The sequence below is a fragment of the Hypomesus transpacificus genome, chromosome 18 (assembly GCF_021917145.1).
Source record: "Hypomesus transpacificus isolate Combined female chromosome 18, fHypTra1, whole genome shotgun sequence".
Classification (NCBI taxonomy): Eukaryota; Metazoa; Chordata; class Actinopteri; order Osmeriformes; family Osmeridae; genus Hypomesus; species Hypomesus transpacificus.
Window position 1 is genome coordinate 11,699,250 of NC_061077.1, and position 27,645 is coordinate 11,726,894.

The 27,645-nt window shown below is 49.6% G+C and overlaps 1 protein-coding gene across 8 annotated transcripts; it reads left to right on the forward strand.

Moving 5' to 3' along the window:
* Positions 1–319: 319 nt before the first annotated feature.
* Positions 320–25,836, forward strand: clcn3 (chloride channel 3). Of its 8 annotated transcripts, none has more exons than XR_006957600.1 (17): positions 321–583; positions 4,268–4,446; positions 13,847–14,007; positions 14,483–14,582; positions 14,978–15,165; positions 15,436–15,558; positions 15,769–15,975; positions 16,511–16,591; positions 16,827–17,079; positions 17,406–17,701; positions 17,824–18,010; positions 18,169–18,386; positions 18,539–18,719; positions 18,855–19,071; positions 20,532–20,686; positions 21,496–21,546; positions 23,286–23,315. XR_006957600.1 is itself a non-coding variant. In XM_047040684.1 (17 exons), exons 2-16 carry the CDS (start codon positions 4,284–4,286, stop codon positions 21,501–21,503), a joined length of 2,502 nt encoding a protein of 833 aa, XP_046896640.1. In that variant the 5' UTR covers positions 321–583; positions 4,268–4,283; the 3' UTR covers positions 21,504–21,546; positions 23,286–23,315. The 8 variants fall into 8 exon arrangements, 7 of the variants coding, with proteins under 7 accessions (XP_046896638.1, XP_046896640.1, XP_046896643.1 ...); XM_047040684.1 differs by having other exon boundaries at positions 20,532–20,650; XM_047040686.1 differs by having other exon boundaries at positions 322–583; positions 20,532–20,607.
* Positions 25,837–27,645: the final 1,809 nt, after the last annotated feature.

The window sequence follows — 27,645 nt, forward strand, 5'->3', positions numbered from 1 at the left end:
AACAACCTTTAACTTTGATAAAACACACAAGGCCCGTTTAGGACAAGTCTATAATATATTTGCTATGTTCATTAAAATAATACATAGCCTATTGCAAGATGTCACTACTATAAAGTGTTTCTTTGCGTCATTCCCTCGAGAGAGGCAGACAATTTAGTTTTTAACTTTTATAAGAGTGCTTGCGTGGATTACATAGCTGACAATGCGCCCCTTGCGACCACAAGCGGTCGGATGGTAGATCAAGAGACCGGAAGTAAATGTCAGTCTAACCTCGTTTTATTACTTAGGGACACCCGCCAGTGCACATTGTAAACGCTGTAGTCCTTCTTGGCACCGCCCATCCCGCCCCGGCCTTGGCTTGTTTTTTTTATATTCATTTTTTTTCGAGGCTGTTTTTTGGGGGCCGGACATGTGACGGATCCCTACCCGGGGATTGTGAAACGAGAAACCCATTTGATACAGCATGAACAGCACATAAAAAACATCATGAGGAGAATGTCAAACATAATTTTGGTAAAACTCCTTTTCTAAACGGGAAGAGGATGATTTGGCATGTCCATGGTGGAATAGAAGCAGTTAAAAGGTAGGGAAATCCCTCTTGTGCACATCGCGGTTTTTATGGAACATTCACAGGCCAGACTCGTATCGATGTCATTTTTTATTAACACACAGGTTGATCATCTACACGCACACAAGTAATTTATCTTTGCCATCTAGCTAACAGCCATGGTGTTAATTCACTAGCTAAAATCCCCGCTTGGCTCAGCAGCGATGGCACTTATGTTGTGATGCATTTCAATAGATTCATACCGATGAGCGTGCATTGTATCTCTTGTCAAATGGTGAGCCTGCATCTAAAACGCGCATCAGGGCCCTTTCTCTGCCAAAAAAGGGAGGTTTTAAAAGTAACGTTCTCACACACTAGCCTGGCCACTGCATCGTCACGGGATACCATTATTGTTGTCTCTTCGTCTCTGGAAATGAAGAAATGTACTTGTTCTCCATCTTCAGATCTGTCTGTCAGTCAGATGAACATCAACGCTTTCGTATCGTGTCATTTCACCTCCTCAGTTGTTTTCACTGCAGTTGTCTTTGTTTCATTATGTCTTGAACCAGATCATATTCCCCTTTATTTTCATTCACACATTCTACATCTCATCAATTCTCTGTCTGGAGGGTAAACATGAACTGAATCACTGAGATTCCCACATCTAGCCTAGTGAACGTTACACCCTGAATCCAACGTTCAGATCCGTTAACTGGCACTAACTTCTACCCAGTAACGTGTTGTTAGATTTGGTTTCCGTCTGAAGTCTAAAGACGTGTTCCATAAATGTGACAGTGTGATGACATCATATTCAGGGTCATCTGACTTTCCTCTCCCCTCAGGTCTCACCCAACCTTATCTTGGAATTCAACAAAGACCTTTTAGAATTCTAGAACAAAGTCTTGCTCGTCATAGGTTTAACCTTCTCCTACACCATGAACATGTTAAAATGTTCAGTACAATGTTCATAGGCAGAGCTAGAGACACACTTAAGTCAGTAGATTTCTCTCGCAAGACTTGAAACCAAACTGGTCCTCATGGCCTTCCAATGAAGCAAGTCCTGAATGGGGTTCATGTGTATTGCTCAACTGTATTTAATGAACTTATAGCCCTGTATTTATCTGTTTACTCAACTGGGTTGTCCTCACGTCACATACATGTTTGCCTAAAGACTTGGTTAGAAGCTTTGCACAGTGTTGACCTCTAGACAGTGTGGGTGGAAGCCTGTAGTCATTGAAGTGTTACTGGGCAAATGTTAGCATATGTTGGTGTTGCTTATAGCTAGCATTCGAGGTGTAAACCACAAAATTAGAATATTATTTTGATGTTTTCTTGTAGCTTAAAAGTTTAAAAAGCAGTAGCCTATTATGCTAGTTTACTTTGTTGTTGTTTTTATCCTGCTTTGTAGGGGCGTGTCAACCTTTAGGCTTGGTTCGTCTTGCCCCTTATAGGTGAAGTCACGTTGTCAGGAGGAGGGTTCTCAAGTGCTGAGTCATATCCTGACAACAGTCACCCAGGCAACACCTTGCATCTCCCTCTCTCTTTCAATATCTCTCTCTCTCTCTCTCTCTCTCTCTCTCTCTCTCTCTCTCTCTCTCTCTCTCTCTCTCTCTCTCTCTCTCTCTCTGACACCCTCTGTCACCCTCTCACTTTCTAATCCTTCTCGTTGTTGTGTAACAGGAAGCCACGTTGTTTTGTCACAAACTGCAGTTGTCCTAGATCAAACACACTCAATCTGGACATCTCCCTTCCCTCACTGCATCCTCTAATGGAGGGGTGACATTTGAGGTAACTCAAATGCAGACTCAACCTACTTAGTCTTGGAAAGGCCCACTGCTGTGGTACAGTAATACATCCCTTCTGAAGAAAAAGAAGAAAAATGAATCATTTCCTCGCTAATTGGGATTTTTTTTTCTCAAATAAAGAAAGACTGTCTTTGTTTATCCACACTGAAGGGCATCTGATTTTCCAGAAACTCTCACGTATGCCGAACCTGTGAGCGAAGAGGTGTGAGAAAAAGTTTGCAAGAAAACAGATCAAGTTCTTATCAAGTCATAAGTTATGTTGGTGATGCTCAGGTTAATAAGCCAGTTTCATGGGCTCACGGCCTAGCTAACTCATGACCAGCAGAGAGAGAGCCAACTCGTCTGTAGTGGGGGAGAAGGAAGACAGAAAAACTAACTAAGCTAACAGCAGAGCAGTCCCCTCTGTTTGACCTAGCATGCCTTCTGAAACCTTATTGAATTCATCCAGCCTAGATTGAATTCCCCGGTAGGAGAATCTTCATTAACGGTGGTGAGTGTGTCACCGTTGTGGTACCATTTCAGGATTATACCAGATTTAGGCCTAGACATGAGAGGACTAGAGATGCGATACCAGACCAGGAAGACAATGCAATCTTTCTCTCATCATGGCTCCTGAGTAATTAGCCTGTACTGTTAAGTATGTCCAACTATGCTCTTGTGGGATGCTATCACCTCATGAGTCGACTTGAACTTGTGTTTTATCTTGATCAATTAATCTAATTAGTCATTTTTCTCTTGCGATGAGCTGTGCTGAGCTTGTGGCTTGGTCTTTCCCGTTGAGAGGTGACTATGGACCTCTGGGAAATCCATAATTGTTCCTCCGAGGCAGCGATGCCTGCTAGCCTGATATAGCTGGAAGGTATCAGCTGGCTAGCCTGATATAGCTGGAAGTTATCAGATTGAATTAGATAGAGGGGATTACAGTCAGATCACTGCACAGCAGAAGCTCTTCCCCGGGAAATAGATTTGGCTTCTCTGTCTCTTTCGCCGTCTCCTTCGATGTTTGTCTCTGTCTGTCAAACGCCTACAAAACAACATGGTTGCCTCTAGCTATACGGTTCAAGAACGTGTAGTCTCGTTGGCAGTTATATCTTAAAGATTGCTTACGGCTTTGTTTTGGCCGTTGTCTGGTTGGAACGGTTGCTGTTCCCATCTCAGTCCACCAGGAGGCGACGTTGGAAGTAGAGCCAGGTCGGATCAGCTCATCCTTTTGAGCGCCACCAAAATCCTAATAACCCATCACTGAGCTGGGTATGACGTGTCCTTCCACAGTCGACTCTAATCCCCACCTTGTCTAAAAATACGCTGTTGGCTCCTGCCCAACAGAAATGGCCTGTATGCGTGATGAACATGAACCAGAGGAACAAACAGAGCCTGTGATGTCACTGAGAAGACAGGCTTCCTCTGTTAAGTCTGTTTTCTACAGGCCAGCCTAGTCGAGTGGTAGTCGACTGTCATCTCTCTCTCTCAGACAGAAGAGAAGGTGAAGAGAAGAAGTAGGTAGAGAAAAAGAGAGGTAGAGAGAGAGAGAAGGAGAGAGAGAGGGCAGAGTTCAATATTCCTCATCATCCTCCATCTGTCTCCCTTTATTGTGTCTGTCATGGGCAGACACAATATTATCCTCCTCCCATCCCATCCTCCATTCTTCTATCACTCCATTCTGGTCTAGATAGTGGATACACACCTGTTAATCCAGGTTCGGATGTGTGTGTGATGGTGATGACTGTGTGTGTGTGTGTGTGTGGGAGCGTGCGTACGCCCCTGTCATGTACATAACCGTGTGTACACCCTCCCCTATCACTGTGTGTACCTCGTCCAACCTCCACCACACACACTCTCTGCCCCCCGCCCCCCCCATGACCCTGTGTGTGTGTGTGCGCGCCCCCTCGCCCCCCCCCCCCCCCCCTTACCCCAGGGCACCGCGTAGCTAAATGGAGTCCGAGCAGCTCTTTAACAGGGGCCACTGCAGGAACAGCTACAACAGCATCGGCAGCGCCAGCAGCGACGAGGAGCTGCTGGATGGAGCCGGGGTCATCATGGACTTCCACACCACCGAGGACGACAACCTCCTGGACGGGGACGCCGCCTCCCCAGGTAGGCCCCTCCTCCTCCACCCCCACCGGGACCCCAGACCTCCACCGGCGGACCCTGTATTGTGAGCCCTGTGCTGGTTGGCGCCGCTGTTGCCCCCCCCCGCGCGCTCTGATTGGCTTGCTGTTCCTTGATGCGCTTGCCTCCCCTGCAATGCTGTGCGCCCCCCTCGAGTTCACCCCCCCCCCTCTGCCTCCTTCCTGACCCCCCCTCCTCCACAACCCCCCCCCCCCCCCCCCCCCAACTCTACCATTTCACAATATCCATCATCACCACCCAACCGCCCATGCCATCCCTGGATGTCTCATAGCCTGCGGTGCCTCATGCCACCCTGCCCCCAGTCCGGCTCACCCCGCCCCCAGTCTGGCTCACCCCGCCCCCAGTCCGGCTCACCCCGCCCCCAGTCCGGCTCACCCCGCCCCCAGTCTGGCTCACCCCGCCCCCAGTCCGGCTCACCCCGCCCCCAGTCCGGCTCATCCCGCCCCCAGTCCGGCTCACCCCGCGCCCAGTCCGGCTCACCCCGCGCCCAGTCCAGCTTACCCCGCCCCCAGTCCGGCTCACCCTGCCCCCAGTCCGGCTCACCCTGCGCCCACCAGCCATGCCAGCAGAAGTGGCTCTGTGCTCTCCCGGTACGCTGTATGTGCTTGTGTGGTCCTGTTTCACCTCTGCAGTTACAAGTCCTTTCCCCGCTCCCTGTATCATTTTGCTTCTTTGGCCTCAGTTACTTTTTTTTTACGTTATCATACCAATATTTCGCTTCATCGTCTGTTTTAGAATTCCCAGCTTCCACTGTGAAAATGTCCCTGGATTATTTAGCGAAAACCTTTTTTCCCCTTCTTTATTATCGCCCCGGCCTTGACCGCAGACACCTCCTTCTCTGTGGCCAACTGACGTTTGGCTTCTTTTTCTCTCACGCCTTGTTGTTTTATAATAGCTGTGTGTCAGTTGCCCAGCTTTGGCTTGGTGTGCTTTCATGCAAGGCAGTCCAGAGGCTGTTTACCTTGTGGCCATCATGACCAACGTGTCGTGGGCTGTCGACCTCCTCCTTGTTGCTGTGTAGACTCTGCCACGTCATGCTGCTTTATGATTTGACCCTGGTCCTAGTGCTTCCTTGTGATTGGAAGCCCTGCAGGGCAACAACATCAAAAAACGTCCTTGTGGCTTGTTGTGAAGTGTCTGTGATTTAATCATACGTGTCATCTTTCATAGTGTGCTAGTCACTTGATGTATCAAACCAGCTGTTCCTGTCACTTGTTCTGCACACACACACACACACAGTACTGTCTGCCCATGATTTGCTATGTTATATTATATCAGGCATCCTGAAATTGTCTGGCTCATCTTCCTTCTGCTCCTAGACTGATGTCTGATCACAGTTGCTGACTCATACTTGGCCCACTACTTTGACAGACACGTCTATGACAGAATATTACCTCAAAGGAGGGATCATCAAAGTGGTTAAGAGTATCTCAAGCTGCACAGTTGCTGAATAGCGTGGAGGTTTTCACATTTCCAGGTCTTTGAGAGAAGGTCTATTGGAAATTACTACCATAACCGTGTTTTTGAATCGGAAATTCCCTGTTACTGCTAAGCAAGCGCCTGGTAATGTCTTTAACGGGAGTCATGTGATGATCTGTGTTTGAACGTCTTGTTTTTGGATGATTGAGTCATTAGATTAATTACATGTTTTTCTTTGTCTTCATTTGCTAACATAATCCATTTACGTTGTACTTAGGGATACCATGAGAGCTGGACATTGTCACTTCATATAATTCGCTCTCTCGGTGGCCTGTCTCGAGAGCTCTGTGTGAGTTTGCGTTCACAATGACTTTCATTGTCAGACAGACCCATGTACAGCACTGTTGTCCCAGACCTGTTCAGATGCCAAGCCCCAAACTCACAACACATCATTTAGGGATTGGGTCATCCCACTCTGTGGCTAGCGTCGTTTTAGGTCATAATACATCTAGCGTATTTGGATGTGTTTGAATTCTGCGCTGCCGTGCTCCACAGTACAGCGAGAGTGAGGTTGTTTCCACTAGATGTAGCTACTGTCTTTTTGTCTATGCGCCTCGGCTGCTGTTTGTATTTGTCATGTGGAGACTGAGAGAGTGCAAACCTAAAGTGTGTATTATTGATGAGGAGGCCTAGCCATCTGTATTGTGGAGCTCCAGTCAGGGTGATCAGGCTTTGTTCAGTGGGACACACACGCCTGTATGCACGTACACCTTTCCTCCCTCCCCCCCCCCCCCCCCCCCCCCCCCCCCCCCCACACACACACACACATACCCCTCAGGACGTGGGTAGACGGGACATTTGTTTACGTGTGTGCCAGTCGGGATTGGGTTACAACAAGGTCGTCGATTGTAATCTCTGCCCAATCGGTAACCTCTATTCTCTTTCTTCAATGTCTGACCAGGAAACAAGCAGTGTATGGCTTCATAATAAAGCACTGGACAGGTTATTCGCCTAAATTATTTATCTTTTTACAACCGGCACACATTCAGGTGTCCTTAAATCCAATCGTTTTCCTCATTTGCAGTCTTAACGAATCCTTCTCGGATTGAATTATACCAACAGTCTTGGCTGACCTTCTCCAGGTCTACCGCGGGTAAACTCCAGCGAGTCTGAATGCTTACAGTGTTCATCCCCCCCCTGGTGTTCCTATTGTGCTGAGGGCACACCTACAAGCTGATCACTAACAGGGTGTGATGTCCACATAAGGGGAGAGACAGACATTCCCATGAACTCGTTTGGCAGCCCCACATCCAGCCAGCATAGGTTGGCACACAACTTCCAGGAAGTAGACCAAGCCATGTCACCACTGTACACGGTACTTGTTAGCCTAGAGCATGTACAGGTCTATTTTTACACCGTCCTTGCGTGGTGTGGACCCATGTAAGGCCCCCGTGGTGTTCAATGACAGCCAGCGTAAGTGTGTTGATGCAGCTAGCTGGGCTAGCTAGCTGCCTGGAGTGCTAAGCTAGGCTAGGCTACGCTGGAGGACTGCTTGACCCAAGGCACAGAGAAAAGAGAAGTGGAACTCGGAACTTTGGAACATTCTGGAACTTTCCTGTCTTGGCTAAGGAACCAGTAGAAGGAGTATGGTTTGAACCCATACTTGGTTTGCTCCTAGACCTACATTTGCTTTATGTTTCTGGAACTTACCGCAACTACTGGACTGACTTCCGACGGGCTCAGGAAGTTGATTCCTGATGGGTGACATCACCTGCGTCATCGCCTGGCAACAGGAGCCCGTTTAAAAGGTAAGAGGTGGCTGGTTTGGTGGTGTCCTCCCGCAGCGCGGCAGCGGGAGATGACATCTTACCAACTGAAGATGTAGACTAAATTGTATTCAAACTGAGGTGAAGGATCTGAAAACTGAATCTGAGCTGCAGCGTGATGGTTTCTCTCACACACAAACACACACACACATGGTAGAGAACAAACGCACATACATTGTAGACATGGCGAAGTTCTCAGAAGGAAATCTCACACACAGTTTCATGTCCTCCCTAATCTGTTGAAACAGCAATTATGATTCACTCTCCTGTTTAGGAGTCTAGATGAGCCGTTCTTGCGGTGGGGAGACGAAGAGAGAGCAAGAGAGTGAGAGAGAGATAGAGAGAGAGAGTGAGTGAAAGAGAGTCGGGCAGCACGCATGTTCAAGGTTCAGATGACCCCCACTGTAGTTCTGTGGTTTCTTTGTTCCTCAGTAGCCAACCGTTTTTGCCCACATAGGCACAGCTTGACAGTGAGAGAACAGGCTGTTGAGTGGAGACCGACAGAACTGTTTCTAAAGTGCCTCGAGTATCCAACTTGCAGCAAATTACAGCTCTGAAAAAAAATGGAGACCACTGCACCTTTTACTTGAGAAGGACAATTTTGAGTGAGGAACAGAAGGGTAAAATCGGCAATGGCCTCTTAAATTTTACCCATCTGTTCCTCACTCAAAATTGTCCTTCTCACCTTTAAAAAAATATATGACAGAAATAGGCGCTGTGGTCTCTCAATTCTTTCCAGAGCTGTAAAAGGGCTTTCGACTGCTGATGAATCAATACAGCTCAATGGGATTTCTGTCATCCGTCTACTGTGGATTATTAGGCCCTTCTTTCCTCCAATTAATAATCGTGAATTTTTTATAGAGACGTATCGGCCCTCTGATGGACTGGTCGATCTGAGTGGCACAGCATGTAGTACAGCATGTAGTACAGCATGACTGCAGATCAAGAGTTTTCACGTTTGAATGTTTGTATTGTGTGCTCTCCCTGCCTTCTTGGCAGAAAGACAGGCAGACATGCAGGCAGACAGACAGACAGGCAGACATGCAGGCAGGCAGGCAGGCAGGCAAACAGACAGGCAAGCAGACAGGCAGACAGGCAGACAGACAGACAGGCATGCAGACAGGCATGCAGACAGGCATGCAGACAGACAGACAGACAGACAGGCAGGCAGGCAGGCAGGCAGGCAGGCAGGCAGGCAGGCAGGGCATGGGGCTCAGCCGGCCCTGTCTCCCCTAGCAACCAGGCTGGGCTGAGCCTCGCGCGATCGTCTTTCCCCTGCGATGACATCATCAGCCCCTGAGCAGTCAGCTGCTGCAGTGGAGCGAAAGAGAGGCTGCGTATCGACAAGGAGGGAGGGGGGGAGAGAGAGGCTGCGTATCTACAGGGAGGGAGGGGGGAGAGAGAGGCTGCGTATCTACAGGGAGGGAGGGGGGAGAGAGAGGCTGCGTATCTACAGGGAGGGAGGGGGGGGAGAGAGGCTGCGTATCGACAGGGAGGGAGGGGGGAGAGCGAGCTGTGTATCTACAGGGAGGGAGGGGGGGGAGAGAGAGGCTGCGTATTGACGGGGAGAGAGAGCTGTGTATCTACAGGGAGGGAGGGGGGGGAGAGAGAGGCTGCGTATTGACGGGGAGAGAGAGCTGTGTATCTACAGGGAGGGAGGGGGGAGAGAGAATGGGAAAGGGAGCACAGTGAGCGGTCGAGAGAGAAGAAAGGGGGGGGAGGGAGAGAAGATCCAGATCCGAGGGAGCAGCTTACCGACACACACACACACACACACACACAGTATCACATATAACCCTACGCACACAGCCAGCCTGTCCCTGCGTAGCGGGTAAACATGGCCCAGGCAGCAGATGCAGCTATCAGACCAGCGGTGAGGAGCTATCCATGAGCTAGCCTCGCCTCAGCCCACCTTCCTTCTACCTCCCTCCCTCTCTCCTTTCCGCCTGTCGGTCGACATGGAGGAGGAGGACTCGCCCGCAGACCCCTATCTCCCCTACGACGGGGGAGGGGACACCATCCCCCTGCAGGAGATGCCTAAAAGAAGAGGTACGCTTCTTCCCCCCCCCCCCCCCCCCCCCCCCCCCTCTCTCTCTCTCTCTCTCTCTCTCTCTCTGTCTCTCTCTCTGTCTCTCCTTCCTTCCCCCGACACGACGGATCGCTCGTGCCGTCGGCGTGTCGCTCCGTCTGCCTGCGCTGGCCGGTCGTGGCGTAGGAGCTAATCCTGACAGGAGCCCTCAGGCTGGTCCTGAGCGCTGCCTGCTGCCGCCCGTGCTGATGTTGCCTTAATGTAGAGGAGGGTGACTGACATGGTGTGCGTGTGTGTGTGTGAGAGAGAGAGCAGTGTTATCTGGCTGCCATTCTTCGACCAATCCGCTGTTTGTCGATGATTAACCTTGGCTGGGTGTGTGTGTCCTAGCTTCTAGGGTGTGTGTGTGTGTGTCCTATCTCTGTGGTGAATTAGCTGTGTGTCCTTGCTGCTTAGCCGAGCTGGAATCGGCAGCGACTGAAGAGCAATGTGTACGTCCATCTTAAATCTCTGAGAAAGACCCATAAAAGATAGAACAACGTGTGTTTGTTGTCTCTGCAGATTTGTTGATCGAACATCCTTGGCCCTGATCCCTTCATCCTTTCAGTGATATTTTGAAAGAGAACCTGTTGTATCAGACATAAGTGTGTGTGTGTGTGTGTGTGAACGTGTGTGTGTGAACGTGTGTGTGTGTCGTTACTGTTGATTTTCATGGTGAATGAACATATACAAAAGCCCCAGTCTCCTTTCCTCCCCCTCTAATCTCCTCTGCTTCCCCTATCTTCTCCTGCACGGCCTGGCTGTGTGGAGGACAATAACACGTCCTCCCAGAGGCATAGTCAATCCTTGATCTATAGAAATACACTTTTTTTTGTTGTAGTATTTTTGTTAGTGGAGTAAAGCAGAGTATCAGCTATCTGCTGCCAGAAACACTCAAACGCTTCACAGTTGATCGACAAGGCCTGACATTTTCACCTCAGCTGTGTGTGTGTGTGTGTGTTAGACCTGCAGAACCATCTAACCATGATGTTGCTAGTGGATGTGTCGTCCCTTTCAGGGCTCTGTTTCCATGGCGGCATCATCATCTATATACGGTGTGACGTTCCGGAATCATCTCATTATAAACAGGCTCTGCTCTGTAAAAACATGTTCCACTGAGTGGAAGGTATGTAATTAGGTATCTAATGGGTGACCCAACCCCATTTCGTGTTTCTAGATCTAGATTCAGATCATTTAACTCATCTTTGGAGAATGTGGTTTCTCTGAAGCCAGACCTAAGTGGTCATAAATCACCATCCCTCTCCTATTGGCCGGTCCAGACAGACGCTGTGTCACTCAACCAATCAAACTGGAAGCTGATATTTTGAAGCAGTATGCACCTTGCTGTCTGGGTGACTGGCTGGCTGGCTGCTCCTCTAACTGGCAGATTGGTTTCTCTCTTTCAGCCTGACCTGGCTGTTTTCTAAGACTGATGGTGTGAGTTCTTTTAGCTGACTGGACAGAAACACACTTCTCTACAGCCAACTTCCTGGGGAACGGTTTCGTTGCCAGGTCGACAGGCTTTTCCACCCAGTCCTCCTTGAAAGAAGATGTCTTCTCCTATCAAAGAGAATAAAATACTCCCGCATGAGTAAGCCTGGCTTGGTTTATAAGGTAAAAAATACTCTCAGTCGTAGCAATGTGTAGTGTTATGAATTGTGGGGACAGAACACACAGAAAGTGGACTTGGAAGATCTCACTGTGTCAGCGTCTGGTAATCGACGTCAGTTGTGTGTTCGAACTGCCTCCTCACTGGTTAGTTCTCCTTGACCGTTTGGAATGTTGAGGGGTAATCATTTACTAGCCGCTAATCTTTGACCACATTCCCACAGCTCACACAGGGAGAAACAGATAGTGTAGTGAATAGTAACCGACAGGGAGGCAGCCGGTGGCTCTGTGAACGAAGCACGCTGTCGTTTGTGTAACGCTAACAGATGAAGGTGTTCCCTCACCTTGTGTCTACTCTGGACTGAGCAAGATGTTCAAGTCAGGCTCGTTTTCAGAGGCACAACATGGGCATTCCTTCAGGAGGAATGTTGTCAGGGGAACAAACCCTAATTGAAGGATTTGCACCACAAAGAAGGATCTAATTTCATGCATACTTTTCCGATTGTTTACCAGCAGCAAACTCAGAGACTCTTAACCATGCTCGCCCCCCTCACTCTCTTGTTTGGTCTCTCCACTTTGTCCTGTGAGACAATGGGGACTTTGTGTGGCAGATCTGTAAAGTACATTCTCACATATTTGTCGAGTTGATGCTAAGCTACATTCGGACTTCCCAAAGCTTTTAGATGCCAGTTAGGTCTGCTCTTTTTCCAAAGAGAGTTTTGTCAGGTTGTCTCAGAATAAATATAGCCCTGTGTGCGCTGAACGAAGGATGGCTGAATGTAGGTATTTTTTTTTTTTTACCGTCGAAAAGGGAATTGCGTTTGTTGATTAGTATTTTTGAGACAATCTGTTTGTCCTTATTACCCTCCAACTCAACAACCACAGAGATGCTCTCACAGCAAAGTAACTGTCACTTTCACTATACAGATGACCCACCAAAATGGCCGCCATGATGTTTGTATCCAGTCCCTTATAGAGAGGAGCCTCTTGGCCAGCTGTGCTCTGTTTGGGCTGAGTCACCAGAACATGTGAACCGGCCCTTGATTTGCTGTCAGAACAACCTCGTTATTTGATCATGACCATTTTTAAACCTCACAAATAAAAATAACGCGCTCGTAATACGGGTTTCGAGTTATTTCTCTTTGTCAGTCTGTTACGATCTTTTGACAGTGTCCACATTGTTGTGTTTTTTCCCTTTTTTTTCTTCTTCTTGTTCCCTTGTATGAGGACTCAGGAGTCACTTGAAGGGACGTGACAGTAGATTTGTGCTCGAGGGAGAGAGTCTGGGTTGGACACATGGAGGTGTTTCTTCCGTTTCTGCTGTGTTTCTGCTGTGTTTCTGTTGTGTTCCTGATCTCTGGAATACCTGCCTTCAACGCCACAGCAGACAGACCTACACAGATTAGACTGTCAGGCAGGAGAACCACAGCAGTAAGTGTACCTCCACAGTTTATGATTCATTTCCTGGCTAATATTTAGTTAAACGGTGTGCATATGGGTGTCCTTGACGCACAAAGACTTACACGCGGTGGTTTGAAGTCAGGTCTGGTTGTCATTTTAAGGGGCGAGTCCTATTTACCGGTGGGGCTATGACTGGTTGTTAAATGTCTGTTTGGCCACCATGCTCGCACCCCGGTAGAGTGTTTTGTACACAGATGTCTGTCATTCACTTGACCTCACGGCTGTGTTTATGAGGACGTTTATCAGAGATTGCCAAACACGTTTCAAGGAGGAGTCCTCAAGGAACCTCATGGGGGGGGGAAAAGCAGTTTTAAAGGGACAGTGTGTCTAAAATAGTCACACATATGAAGTCTGTATGTAGCCTATGTGTTTGGATGGCAATAAAGAAATGCATTTGCAGGATGTTTCTTTAAGCAGAGGTTGCTGTGGAAGTAAGTCTTTAAGAGTCTGAGAGGGGTTGTTCAAACCTACAGGACTGTGAGTAATGAGGTGAAGGGAGTCACTGAGTTCTAAAGCCCCGGTTTCTTCAATGGATGAAACCTGCCATTGGAAGTCTGCAACTGTGCCTCCATCTTGGCTCCTGGCCAGCGGGTTTACCCAGGGTGCTGTGGGTGAGGGAGCAAAGAGGATTACATGATTATGTAGCTGCGGCTCTCTCACTGTCCACAGCCTGAGACTGGAGCTCAGGCCTGACTTGGTTTCACATCAGGAAGTGAATGACTGGCCTCCCACTTCAGACAACCTCATTACATTAGTGTGTGTGTGTGTGTGTGTCCTTAATTAAAACAGGAAACGGCAAACTGTCTGCATACGAGTGGGGGTGAGCACAAGCAATTGTCTCACATTTGATGTTTTTCTCCCTCCCTTCCTCCCTCACTCTGTCGACTCTCTTTTCTCCCTCCTTCGTTTCCCTCATTTCATTTTCCTCCATGCCTCTCGTTTTCCCCCTCCCCCCCCCCCCCCCCCTTTGTCCCTCTTCCAGGATCTAACTACGCCATGTCTAATGGGGGCGGGGCCGCCACCACCTCCACCCACCTGCTGGACTTCCTGGAGGAGCCTATCCCTGGGGTGGGGACCTACGACGACTTCCACACCATCGACTGGGTCCGCGAGAAGTGCAAGGACCGCGAGAGGCATCGCAAGGTGAGAGCCCTGAGGATGGAGAGCCCACACCTTGTGACGTGTGTGTGTGGGGGGGGGGTTCGAGTCAGGGGTCATGTCCACCATGTTATCATGGATGAACGCCAGGCTTGTAAGCGCAGCATGCAGATTGGAACACAACAGGCTTGTCTCTGTGCCAGATCTGTCCTAACAGAATCCTGAGCATGTAGCATTTCACACAGAGCATTCATCAGGCTTATTTGTGTCCGAAACAGAAGCTGATCATATAGCCGTTTAGGTTTTTGCGTAAGGGGACTGGGTCGGTATGTAGACGGCTTTGAAGGTGGAATATGATGTCTGTCCTCAGACAAGGTGATCCACTTCCCTGTGAGCCGCTCCTGAAAGGTGTTCACATTTACATGGCATTTGAATGTTTGCTAGAAGTGCTTTGCCTCATTCAGTCCTACATGTCGAACCATGCCAGTGACATTTGAATATTGTGTGTGTGTGTTTGCAGATTAATAGTAAGAAGAAGGAGTCGGCGTGGGAGTTCACCAAGAGCCTGTACGATGCCTGGTCTGGGTGGCTGGTCGTCACACTTACAGGCCTGGCCTCAGGTAACACACACACACACTCACACACACACACAGGCCTGGCCTCAGGTAACACACACACACACTCACACACACACACAGGCCTGGCCTAAGGTAACACACACACACACTCACACACACAGGCCTGGCATCACACACACACACGCACAGGCAAGATAGTGACTTCTATTTTTGTTCACAGTTGCTTAACTTCATTAGGTGATTTTGGAACAGCAACATGCCTGCCCACAAAAACAAAACAACCACATGAAACAAATAAGCCTGTTAACTAAACTGAAGAGAATCAGATTTTAAAATAACAACTTAATTTTTGAAGGGAAAACTTCTTAAGGACAGCCATTGTTGTTTTCATCTTCAATCAACCTTCTCTTCCTCCTCATTTTTCTTCCTCCAATCAGGCGCCTTGGCTGGTCTGATTGACATTGCGTCCGATTGGATGAATGACCTGAAAGAGGGCGTGTGTCTGAGTGCTATGTGGTTCAACCACGAGCAGTGCTGCTGGGGGTCCAACGAGACCACCTTCGCTGAGAGGGACAAGTGCCCCCAGTGGAAGACCTGGGCGGAGCTCATACTGGGACAGGCAGAGGTGGGGATGATGTCACTTCCTGGTTACTTCCTTGTTGTCAGTTTTACAAAAATAGAAAAGTAGAAAACCAACTGGCTCTGCTAAAAGAGTAGTTCATGTTTTACTGTCACTAACTAGGTTTTATGACAGCATAGCCATCTGATTGTAACACAAACTATTTGTTTACTTATACTGCACAATCCTGCAGTTTAGCCAGGTGTTGGTTTTACTGACTAATTCGTTTCTCCTCCTTCCCCCTGCTCCCCCGCTCCTCTTCCCCCCCTCCCCCAGGGCCCAGGGTCCTACATTATGAACTACTTCATGTACACCTACTGGGCTCTGTCCTTTGCCTTCCTGGCGGTATTGCTGGTCAAGGTGTTCGCCCCCTACGCCTGTGGCTCTGGGATACCTGAGGTACCAGAACCCTCACACACACACACACACACACACCCACACTCTCTCTCTCCCTCCATCTTTCCCTCCATCTTTCTCTCTCTCCATCTTTCTCTCTATCTCAGACTCTCCCTCTCTTTGCCTCAGTCTCTATAACCACACTCCAGGGCTACAGGTATCAGTGTATGTAATAGCCCCGCCCTCTCTTTCTCTCTCTGCTCTCTCCCCCAGATCAAGACCATCCTGAGTGGCTTCATCATCCGGGGCTACCTGGGGAAGTGGACCCTGTTGATCAAGACGGTGACCCTGGTGCTGGCCGTGGCCTCTGGGCTGAGCCTGGGGAAGGAGGGGCCTCTGGTCCATGTGGCCTGCTGCTGCGGGAACATCTTCTCATACCTCTTCCCCAAGTACAGCAAGAACGAGGCCAAGAAACGAGAGGTGGGGGCGGGAGAGGAGGAGCTGCTGGGGGGGGCTGTCCTGACTGTCTGTCAGTCTGTCTATCTGTCCCTGTCAGTCTGTCTGTCTGCTCCTGTCTGTCTGCTTGCTTGTCTGCCTGTCTGTCTGTCTGGTCCTATCTGTCTGCCTGTCTGCTCGCTTGTCTCCCTGTCTGTCGCTGTCTGCCTGTCTGTCTGCCTGTCTGTTCCTGTCTGCCAGCTTGTCTCTGTGTGGGAGGTGACGTGTGCTCCTTGTCTCCTTGTCTGTCGCTGTCTGCCTGTCTGTCTGCCTGTCTGTTCCTGTCTGCCAGCTTGTCTCTGTGTGGGAGGTGACGTGTGCTCCTTGTCTCCCTGTCTGTCGCTGTCTGCCTGTCTGTCTGCCTGTCTGTTCCTGTCTGCCAGCTTGTCTCTGTGTGGGAGGTGACGTGTGCTCCTTGTCTCCCTGTCTGTCGCTGTCTGCCTGTCTGTCTGCCTGTCTGTTCCTGTCTGCCAGCTTGTCTCTGTGTGGGAGGTGACGTGTGCTCCTTGTGTCTCCTCAGGTGCTGTCAGCTGCGTCGGCAGCAGGGGTGTCTGTGGCTTTTGGAGCTCCCATAGGAGGGGTGCTCTTCAGCCTGGAGGAGGTAGGCACACACACACACCCCGTATTCTGCATGAGCTAGGACCCTTGTGGTAGGTCCTCCTATTCCTGTCGTACCATAACCGTTCTCTTCTTCTCTACTCTCTTCTCCTCCCCTCCTCTCCCCTCCTCCTCTTCCCCTCCTCCTCTCCTCCTCTTCTCTATCCCCTCCTCTCCTCCCCTCCTCTCCTCTCTCCTCTTCTCTCCTCCCCCCCTCCTCTCCTCCTCTTCCTGTACAGGTGAGCTACTACTTCCCCCTGAAGACTCTGTGGCGCTCCTTCTTCGCCGCCCTGGTAGCCGCCTTCGTGCTGCGCTCCATCAACCCCTTCGGCAATAGCCGATTGGTCCTGTTCTACGTGGAGTACCACACCCCCTGGTACCTGTTTGAGCTCCTCCCCTTCATCCTGCTGGGCGTGTTCGGGGGCCTGTGGGGCGCCTTCTTCATCCGCGCCAACATCGCCTGGTGCCGCCGGCGCAAGTCCACGCGCTTCGGTGAGCAGATCCGCACCGGAGATGACAGCTCCTCTAAGCACGGGCCTTGTTAGCGGACGAGCCGGCTGTAACGAGGCTCACCTGCGAAGGGGCGTTTCTGGAGGTTTTTCTACTGGTGTGGGGGGTCCCATTGGCCCCTCGGTTGCTCTGAATGTTTGGGTCTTCCTTGAGGAGAAATAGTTTTATAATAACACAGCATAGGACAGTCACGATAGCATAACACAGTCGACATAACGTCATGGCGTGTTTGAACGGCTACGATTCGAACCCAAGTGGCTCTCGATCCACATACGAGGCATGACACAAATCCCCCCCCCCCCCCCCAGGAAAGTACCCGGTGCTGGAGGTGATCCTGGTGGCGGCGGTGACGGCCATCGTGGCCTTCCCCAACCCGTACACGCGGCAGAACACCAGCGAGCTGATCAAGGAGCTGTTCACTGACTGCGGCCCGCTAGAGTCGTCCCAGCTGTGCCAGTACCGCAGCCAGATGAACGGCTCCAAGGCCTTCGTCGAGGTGCCCAACCGGCCGGCCGGCGGGCCCGGCGTGTACGCCGCCATGTGGCAGCTGTGCCTGGCGCTCATCTTCAAGATCATCATGACCATCTTCACCTTCGGGCTGAAGGTGAGGGGCGGGCAGGCGGCGGGGAGACCCGGGGTGCCCGGGGGGGAACCTTGAATCTAGATCAAGGTTGGAGGAAGAGTTGTTGTCCTGACTCCCATGCCCCTCCCCGTCCTCTACCCCAGGTCCCGTCAGGCCTGTTCATCCCCAGCATGGCCATCGGGGCGATCGCCGGGCGCATCGTGGGCATCGCCATGGAGCAGCTGGCCTACTACCACCACGACTGGTTCATGTTTAAGGAGTGGTGCGAGGTGGGGGCTGACTGCATCACCCCGGGGCTGTATGCCATGGTGGGGGCCGCCGCCTGCCTGGGTGAGTCTGGGGGCGGGGGGGGGGGGGGGGGCGAGGATGGCAGAGTGTGTGAGGGGGGGCGAGGATGGCAGAGTGTGTGTGTGTGTGTGTCTGGCCGTCAAAGGACGATCTAACGTACGATCTGCGCGTGTGTTGTTGTGGTCCGGTGGGCGTGGCAGGCGGCGTGACGAGGATGACCGTGTCCCTGGTGGTCATCGTGTTCGAGCTGACCGGGGGGCTGGAGTACATCGTGCCCCTCATGGCGGCGGTGATGACCAGCAAGTGGGTGGGCGACGCCTTCGGGCGCGAGGGCATCTACGAGGCGCACATCCGCCTCAACGGCTACCCCTTCCTGGACGCCAAGGAGGAGTTCACACACACCACCCTCGCACGAGATGTGAGGGCGCTCCGTCTTTGTGTGTTAGTGTGTGTATCTGTGTGTGTTAGTGTGTATGTGTGTCTGTGTGTGTGTGTGTGTATCTGTGTGTGTGTGTGTTTTCCGGACGTGTTTGTCGAGTGACTGATGAGGTCGTTGCCCCCCTGCCCCAGGTGATGCGTCCTCGCCGTAGCGACCCCCCCCTGGCGGTGCTGACCCAGGATGACCTCACGGTGGAGGACCTGCAGGCCGTCATCAACGACACCAGCTACAACGGCTTCCCCGTCATCGTCTCCAAGGAGTCCCAGAGGCTGGTGGGCTTTGCCCTGCGCAGGGACATCACCATCGCCATAGGTAACGGAGGAAGAGGAGGAGAGGAGGAGGAGGAGGAGAGAGAAGGGACTTTACCTCTCTTCTTTTTTGGTTGCTAATTCACTATCTTTCTTGCTTGCTTGCCCTCCCTCCCTCCCTCCCTTCCCCTCCCTCCAGAGAACGCGCGGCGTAAGCAGGAGGGCATCCTGCTGAGCTCACGGGTCTACTTCACGCAGCACGCCCCGGCCATGCCCGCCGACAGCCCCCGCCCCCTCAAGCTGCGCAGCATCCTGGACATGAGCCCCTTCACCGTCACCGACCACACGCCCATGGAGATCGTGGTGGACATCTTCCGGAAGCTGGGGCTCCGACAGTGTCTGGTCACTCACAACGGGTGAGGAGGGGGGAGGGGAGGGAGGGAGAAGGGAGGGGGGGTGGAGGGAGGGAGGGAGGAAGGAAGGGTGGAATGGGGGGGCATGGGGGAAAAGGGGAGGGGAGGGAGGGTGGAGGGAGGTGGAGGGAGGGAGGGAGGGATGGGGGAGGGAGGGAAAGAAGGACTATCGAGAAAGCACTCCAGTCTTTCCTTCTCTCTTTCCTGCCAGTCCCCTCCCCCGCCCCCCCCCCCCACACACACACGCACACGCTCCGTAACAGCAGGGTGATGCATGGCTACTGGGAGCCTTGAGGTCCTGACTGTGTTAACCTGCATGGCTTGATGAACTGCTGCTTCACACCCCACCCATCATACTCCACCGCTCAGGCCCCCTCAGGGGTCAACCCTGCCGGACTAGCATGCTGCTTCTGAAGAGGGAGTGTGGAGTGTGTCGTAGAGAGCACAAGCACCCGCTAAAGTATGTTTTGTAAGATGTATGCTTGAGGTAGAAGGAATAAGGGGAAAGCTGAAGTTGGTAACCAACCAGTGGAGGAGAAAGGTAAGTATTGAGCCAGGGAGGGAGATGCAGTCGCTCACGTTGTAGTCATATAAAGTCAGATTAACTCAGGTTGGAATTTTGTTTAAGTTCACATTCTCAGCTGATTTTGCGGAAAAGGATTTGCCAGGTCACATGTTGGGAGTTAGTTCAGTGTTGTGTCGCTGTGATGGTTTTAGATTTGAGGTTTTATGGTAATCACGCACCACTGAGACACCTGCTGGACAGAGGCGGTATTACCTACATTAATAGACGAGTACATTAATATGTAGGACAGAAATATCTTATTGTAGTTCAGTTAGTAAAAACAGATCTAAAGGTGTTTGATGGCAGTTTGTTACTAAGCATGAGCAGATCTGGAGCAGTGAGGAGGGAGAGGACAGATGACAGCAATTTGTTGTTTTCATATTATTTAACTTTATTCTTTTATTTGTTTTTTGGTCTTCTGCGTTTAAAGTAAAATTTCAATCAAGGCCACACATATAAAATATTTCATAAATGCATGATTACTGAGAATACATTTTTATATACTCATAGTACTCCTCTACACACCTGATTTCCATCCTGAATTAATAGATAAATAATGATAATAATAATATAAATAAGATATTAATAATAATGATAATTTGCACAAATAACATAGATAAACGCATCCAACTGACAGTCAAGTAAAGTAATTAAGAAGAAGTTAAGAAATCAAGTAGGTCATCTTTTTATTGTGTTTATAGTCCATGCAGTGTTGTCATGTCATGTTGCCTTCTACGTTATATTATTATTTATGTTCTGTATGCTTTCAGTTTGTATGCTTTAAGCTGCTGTCTCTCCCTCTCTCCTCCTGTGTTGTGTGGGCGAGTGAGTGTGTGTGTGTGTGTGTTGTCTGTGTACTTGGCCCTGCAGTGTGTTCAGTAACAGGTGTGTGTTGCAGGATTGTTTTGGGCATCATCACTAAGAAGAATATCTTAGAGCACCTGGAAGAGCTCAAGCACCACGTGGAGCCCCTGGTGACTAGCCCCGCCCCCCTGACCTCCGACCCCCTTTCCACCTGTAGGCCCCGTCACTAAGGAGGGACGCATGAAACTTGTGTGTAAATGACTGACAGTTCCCTTTGACCAATAGGAGCCTGCCTTTTTTTTCTACTCTGTTTCACTCACACACTTTGCAGTGGAGCTGTTTGGTTTGTGTTTACCACCCTGTATTGCCTAGAAAAACACCAGTGTGAATCTCCACTTATCACTGGTTACCGATTATACCTGACTTCAGTTGTAAGATCGATGTATTTCCAAGCTCTGTCAGCATCCCTGACTGACATTGGTCTTTTATTTGAACTCTCTCAGCATACTCAATTGGTATTGGTCGCCTTTTTAAAATTGTCAGTTTACTTGATTGCTATTGGCCCTGTAATACCGGATCTAAGTGGGAACTGTCGCTTAAAGCCTGAGTAGACTAGCTTCACTGTAGCCTCCCATCCATACCGACTAGAGCTTCCTTTAGCAGTGTTCATCACTTCCTGTTTACATGTTTACTTAAAAAAACAGTATTACAGTAGATAGACAGCATGAATACAAATATATAATATGTATATTTATAATACCGTCGTTTTTTTTATACTCTTGACTAACGCACAGAGTCTTGTATTCCGACAGACGTGTAGTCATGTCTCTGGTTGTAGAATTAATCTGTGTGTGTTCGTGTCATCTTCTGAATCCCATACCTACCACACACAAGTCATGTCACCCTTAAAGAAAACATCAAAGAAGACATTCACTTTTGGACCTCGATGAACTAACTGTTTTTCCCCCCCCCCTCCTTTTTTCATTTGTTTTTGTTTTTGAACTCCCTTCCTTATTCCCTTCCTTCCTCCCTCTCTCGCCTGGGTCTCCGTCCGGCAGATCGATGACATCTGACCCGACGCTGCATAGCACCGGCGCCCTAACCACTTGGCGAGTAACCGCCTTGGGGAAGCGGATTTCTACTCTTGGTGTTATATTTTTTTGGGGGGGGGGGGTGGGGAGATCACTGGGGGGGGGGGGGGGTTGGGGAAGAAGACAGTTCCATCCCTCATCCACCCCCCCCTCCTCCCCACCCCTGCGTAGTGAGAGAGTGAACTGTAGTGTTGTTGTGGGTGATGATGATGATTCTAGCAGTCATAGGAGGCTAATGGGCCAGCCCATCTGTGTGGGGGTGATCGTGGCAGTAAACAAACAACCCAATCCCTGCCCCTCTCCTGATTCTCCACCCACCGTCCCGCCCCCCACCTTGACCTCACCTGACCCCACCCCATCTCTGCTGCGCTGTTTTCGGCAGCGTTTCATGTCTCCCAAGTTACCATAGCGACTGTAGCGACTTCTTTTCTAAGAGGTGCCCTCATTTCCCGCACTTCTCTCCTCCATTTCAGACCTGAGTCACAACAGCAGTGTTTCTGTTCTGTCAAACCCTGCAGGGGGGGGGGTGTTTTGATTTGGTTTGCCTTGGAACCAACCGACGCAACTTACTGCTGTGTCGCAAAGTCCGGCAAACCTGGAAAGCTGAATCGAGCACACCCCCCCTAAACCCAGATGTTTGTGGGGGAACAGACAGCGTTTGGGTCCCAGGTCTGGACTGTGCTGGAGCTTCATAGCTCACAGACAATCCTCTCCAGACAATCAGCTCAACTCTGATCTCAAAATCGGTCTCCTCTCTCTCCAACTTTCACACCTCAAACTACAACTAAAACATTCTCATGGCTGAATTCAAGATCACAATGTCTACCAGTTCAATTATGGTGAAGATCTTTAGATGCACACTTGTTGTCCAAGCCTTACTTGTAGTCCATAAAGTGCTCTTGAATCAGCATGGGACCCTCTTGACTTCAGGTGGACACAGACCACATGGATGGTCGGCTAGCTCACTGGTTGGTGGTTAAGGCTGGGCTGTTCTCTGTGTTCACTTCCTCCTTCCTGTAGGACCCTGTTCATTTCCTGTTTATTTCCTGTTTAGCTCTTACCTCTGAGCATGTCCCCCATGAAGCGTCCAAACTGTTCTCTAACCAGAATCCCTAGAGTCACTTTAAGTCACGTCTCAAACGTCACCCTATCAGACCCCCTGTGTATCAGTGCATCGCTGTAGTCTTCCTGTAAGGTAGCACACCAGGAAGAGGTGCACTGTTCAGGGTGGGGAGTAGGGTGCCGTATGAGGCCTGCTTCCCTCACCCTCGTCTCCTCCCACTTTGCTAAGCACCAATGGGAGCCATGTTTTTGTTGCCGTGGCGATGTCACGGGTCAGCAGAGTGGTTAAAGGTGCAGAGTTTTTGGTTTTTCAACGTGGTTTTGGGGTAAAAAAATCAATTAAAAGCCTGTCAATTAAGAACCTGTTATTGTCTCACGGCATCAAATCCCAATTTAGTGTCTTGAAAATGTGTTTGATTGGCTTTGGAAGTTAATTATTAATCAACCTAAATCTATTCTTTGCTTCAGCTAGATCATCCTGATCCCTCAGACCTTAAACCAAGCTGTTTAACCACTCGCCAACAAAAAGATGACGTCATTTTCTTTTCCACACGCCTGTCATTCAGCCCCCTACCGGCTTACTCATCCTGATTGTCTCTCTCCCTCTCTCTCTCTCCCTTCTCTCTCTCTTTTTCTCTCTCTCTCTCCCGGTCCCTCTCTCTCTTTCTTCGACTGCTCTCTGTCTCCCCCTGCAGGAGGCTCCTTGGTATTATCACAAAAAAAGATATCCTCCGTCACATGGCCCAGATGGCCGACCAAGACCCCGCGTCCATCATGTTCAACTAGTCCCCTCCTTCCAGGACTGCCCGGGGGACGAGAGCGAGGAGGAGGTGGTGCGCCTGCTGGACGGCCCCGACCTCTGACCCCAACCCTCCGCTACCCCTCCCCCTCCCCCCGTCACCATCCACCCCCTCCAGCCCCCCTCCCCCCCCCCCGAAACACTAACTCCCTAACACTAAAGCTGACTGAGCACCGAGAGACCTGCCCGTCGCCCCCTAGTGGAGCAGGAGGAGAATGGAGGGGGTTCTTCTGTGTCACTGGTTGCTTGAGGAGACTTGTTGTTGACTTGACGTGTTGTGGCCGGGTTAGGCGGGGGGGTAGACGCAGCTTATGAGGAATGCACTTTTAGTACACCGTACACACACATACACACACACATATACATACACACACACACACAAACACATCTAACGTCTGGCGGCAACGCACGCACACCACATATAAGCAGCATGTCGTTTTGTGTTTCCTTCACACACACTGCCCAAACCTCCTATATCTAAACACACACAGACACTCTCTTTGTGGTCCCCTGCTATCGCCCTGTTCCCATTGGCTCGCCGTGGGACGTGGGTTTTTTTCTGAGGGGTCAAAGGTCAGAATGATCCGCTGGGATGCGAGGAGGGACCTACAAACGACCTCTAATTTCTGACTGGTCGGTCAGATGTCAGGTGATGCCCGCAGCGCCCAATCCCTGGCTCTCACTTCACCCAGCCCTCTTTAAAAAGAACATTGTTTACCTGTGAAGTGTGTTTGTGTGTGCGTGAAGCACGAGAGTGTGTGCGTATCACAAGCACCTCTACATTCCAATCAGGTTGTCAGGGTAACCTGTGAAAATTTTGCATACTCACCCAACCAATGGCAACCCCTGTCTTATAGTAGACTACTGCTTTCTTTATCTTAGATCGTGATCAAAGGGAGATTGCTTTAAATGTGTGTGTGTGTGTTGCCATGTGAGGCAGGGAATTAGAAAGTACTGTAATTTAAGAAAAAATAAAAAAAGTTTCTGATTCATTTGCAAACAGATGTACTAACAACCAGACAGGCCACCTGTTGAAGGGTGTGTGTGTGAATGCGAGAGTGTGTGTGTGTGTGTGTGTGTGTGAATGCGAGAGTGTGTGTGTGTGTGTTTATTTGTTCTGAGCCATGTCAGTGGTATGCTGCTGAGGTGTGTGTGTGTGTTAGATGGTTAGCTACCATCTATTCAACCTTGAAGGCGGAGTGTATACATGTTAAGAATAAAGGGAAAAAAAAACCTCAAGGTTGAGTTAATCTGTGTACTCCTGTTACTGGGGGGAAAATACTTTTTTCTTTCAAAACTATTACTGTTGCTACTACTTTTTAGTATTGACATCTGCATAATCAAGTAGCTTTTTACAGCCTGAGATGAACCCCAAGTCCAAACTGGAAATATTGCACCTGTTATTTCCTCCCCCAAGTGAATGGAATGAAAAGACGCTAACGGCGGTGGTGGGATGGTTGAGCTGTACTGTTGATGGTGTCTCTAAGACTTCCCTCTTTCTGCTGGTTCATGCTTTGTGAGAAATGTGTCTTGTGTTTAATTACGGACAGGATTTTTGTCCTCTCTCTCTCGAGCACCGCCACCCCCCCCCCCCCCCCTCCTTGCTCCATTCTCTCAAGTGTTATTTTAAGAGGGTTGGGGGAAACAAACATTCCCCCCCCCTGGATAAACCGCATGCTCTTTAATTACCGAACCAACAAAAAAAACGACTTTTAAACAGCAACTATTTCTAACACTCCATTAGTCATTCTCAAAAGCATGGGCTGTCTCAGCTCAGGTTGCTGGGGCCTGTTACAGGAGACTCAGTTGTGCATTGCAGTGTATTGGACACTTATGAGTTACCACGTGTCTGAACAGACATGTGATGAAACAACACTGTTTCACGCTGTCCCAGCTGACGTCTGCGGAGATATGACCAGGCGACGCGTCCCCATTTGACTAGTCATGTGGATAGTCACCGTGGCGACTGAATCTGAAGTGGCGGTTGGTTTGGGTTTGGGCTCTATAACAAACTAATATTTTTTTGTTTATTTTTTTTACACCACAGGAGTGAGTCATCTGACTTGTGCACCCCACTCTGTCAAACTCCCCCCCCCCCCCCGCCCCCTCCTCTTCCTCGTACCGGCTGAGGTGTGTGTGTGAGAAGATGTGGTCGGCATCACTGTTTCCGCGTTGGCCTATCTCTTTTCAATGACTTCCCTGCTGTCACCACGGCAACCAAGGCATTTATGTTTCCCTGTGGTGTTGCATCACACTGTAGTGTTACACACATCTCAATGTCCCCCCCCCCCTTCCTTTTTTAATTTATGGCTAGTGTTTAGAGTTGTACATGATGAAGAATTTTATGTATGATTATTACATTGATGGGGTTTGATTGTACATTTAAAACAAAATATGTAAAGATTAAACATTTTGTTTTAAATAAAAAAATGTTGAAGTTGCCTTGACTTATAATTCATACTGTGGTTATTCATATTCAGATTATTTACCTGTCACAAAACTCGACGAGTCACCTGTGGAGGTGAGGAAATGGGTGTAATAACTTATCGTGTATTTTGAGGGAACTATTCCTTTAAAGATCCCATGACATGCTGTTTTTGGATACTTTTATATAGGCCTTAGTGGTCCCCTAATACTGTATCTGAAGTCTCTTTCCCTAAATTCAGCCTTGGTGCTCGAGGAAAAACCAAAGTCGTGCACGCATGGTTGTAGCTCATTTTCTCATTGGTGGGCCAAATTCTCTGTGGGGCAAAGCAGAGAAAGGGGAGGTAACCTTCCTCCTTGTGACCTCCCAAGGAGAGGATTTTCACAACCGAGCGTTTGAGCTTTGATGTTCTCAAAGGCGGAGAAGAATACCCAGGTCTTGGTTTACACCTATCAAAATGTCTATCCACTTGGGGACCAAAGGCAGGCATATTAATGTTAAATAACCTCCTAAAGTGAAGTTTTCATGTCAGGGGACCTTTAAAGCTCGAGTCTGTGTTACATTCTAACTGTTGTCAGAGAATCAAGTACAGTGACTTGGCACACTAGATGGTGAACCTTTGTGGTGGGTGGGGAGGCCAGGGGGGGGGAGGCCAGGGGTAGGGGTGGCGTGGCGGCACTTTGCCACCCAGACTTCCAGCACAGACTTGTCTTTGTGAAGCAAGTTCCCGTAGGAGTTCAAAGCAGCACGAAGAGCCCAGAAGCTAGCTCTCTCTTTGGAGTAAGCCTCGGTCGACCACTTAAGCCCCTCCTTCCCTCCCTCCTTCCCCCCGGTCAGGACAGGGTTAGCACTTAAACTGGGCCCCCGTTAATGTCAGACTACTGCTCCTGGCTGCCATTGGAGGTAGAACAGGATGGGATAAATGCAGAGCAAGGATTTATTTGACAGATGCTTCCTGCTTGTGTGTCCTGGTGTCTCTGCTCCTTGGCTGTGTGTATCAGTGCTGTGTATCACCTTTATTCTCTTATCATGCTACATGCACCAGTGGTCACATTGCCTAACCTGGTTGAGGGTTCACATACTGCAGCTCACAGAGTTCCGGCAGGTTTAGTTAAGTCACATTTAAGACGTTTTTTAGACATTTTAAGACCATCAAGATTGAAATTTAAGACCTACACAACGCATTACCAAAAAAAAAGCATTAATTTAATTTACAGATAAAGCAATCACATTAGTAACCTAATTTTATTTTATAAAGGCAATTACACTGTCTTGTACAATGTACTTTTGCCAGAACACTGTGGCTCAGTGGGTAAGCATGCGTAGCATCGAGTCTACCGCGGAACACAGTACCCCTGTTTCAAAACTCGCCCAAACCAATTGATACTTAACTGATATCAGTTAAATTAATTAATATATATGTTGCAAATTATACAATGATAATCGGGAAGGGCCATCTTCTTCACCAGGGCATAAAGTAATATTTACGATTACAGGTGAGAACAATATATAAATGTCTCAACCCCCCCCCGACCTGATGCTTTCACCTCTTTTGGGGGGGTCCATGTCTTAATTAGAACCCTGGACTCTAGAGCTCAGCTTTGTAGGCTACGACTCAATACTTTTTTGCTACTTTTTGGCTCTTGTGTCATTCTGCTGCTAATAGGAAATTTCGAATCTAGACCAGCCACAGTAGCTATGGTAACAAGATGGCCTCCTTTGTTCTAGAACAGCAGAAGCTGGCAGTGTGATTGGAGGAGGAGTCAGGTGACAAGATAAGGTGTCCACGGCCTTCTGTCAGCGTGTTTCACACGAGAGAGAATGTGGGTGG

What these genes read in the sequence shown, in the direction of transcription:
- clcn3 (XM_047040682.1), top strand. Translation starts at nt 4,284, where the DNA reads ATGGAGTCCGAGCAGCTCTTTAACAGGGGCCACTGCAGGAACAGCTAC. An exon ending in TCATACTGGGACAGGCAGAG is followed by an intron (nt 15,166 to 15,435) that starts GTGGGGATGATG and finishes CCCCTCCCCCAG; the next exon opens with GGCCCAGGGTCCTACATTAT. An exon ending in TCTTCACCTTCGGGCTGAAG is followed by an intron (nt 17,702 to 17,823) that starts GTGAGGGGCGGG and finishes CCTCTACCCCAG; the next exon opens with GTCCCGTCAGGCCTGTTCAT.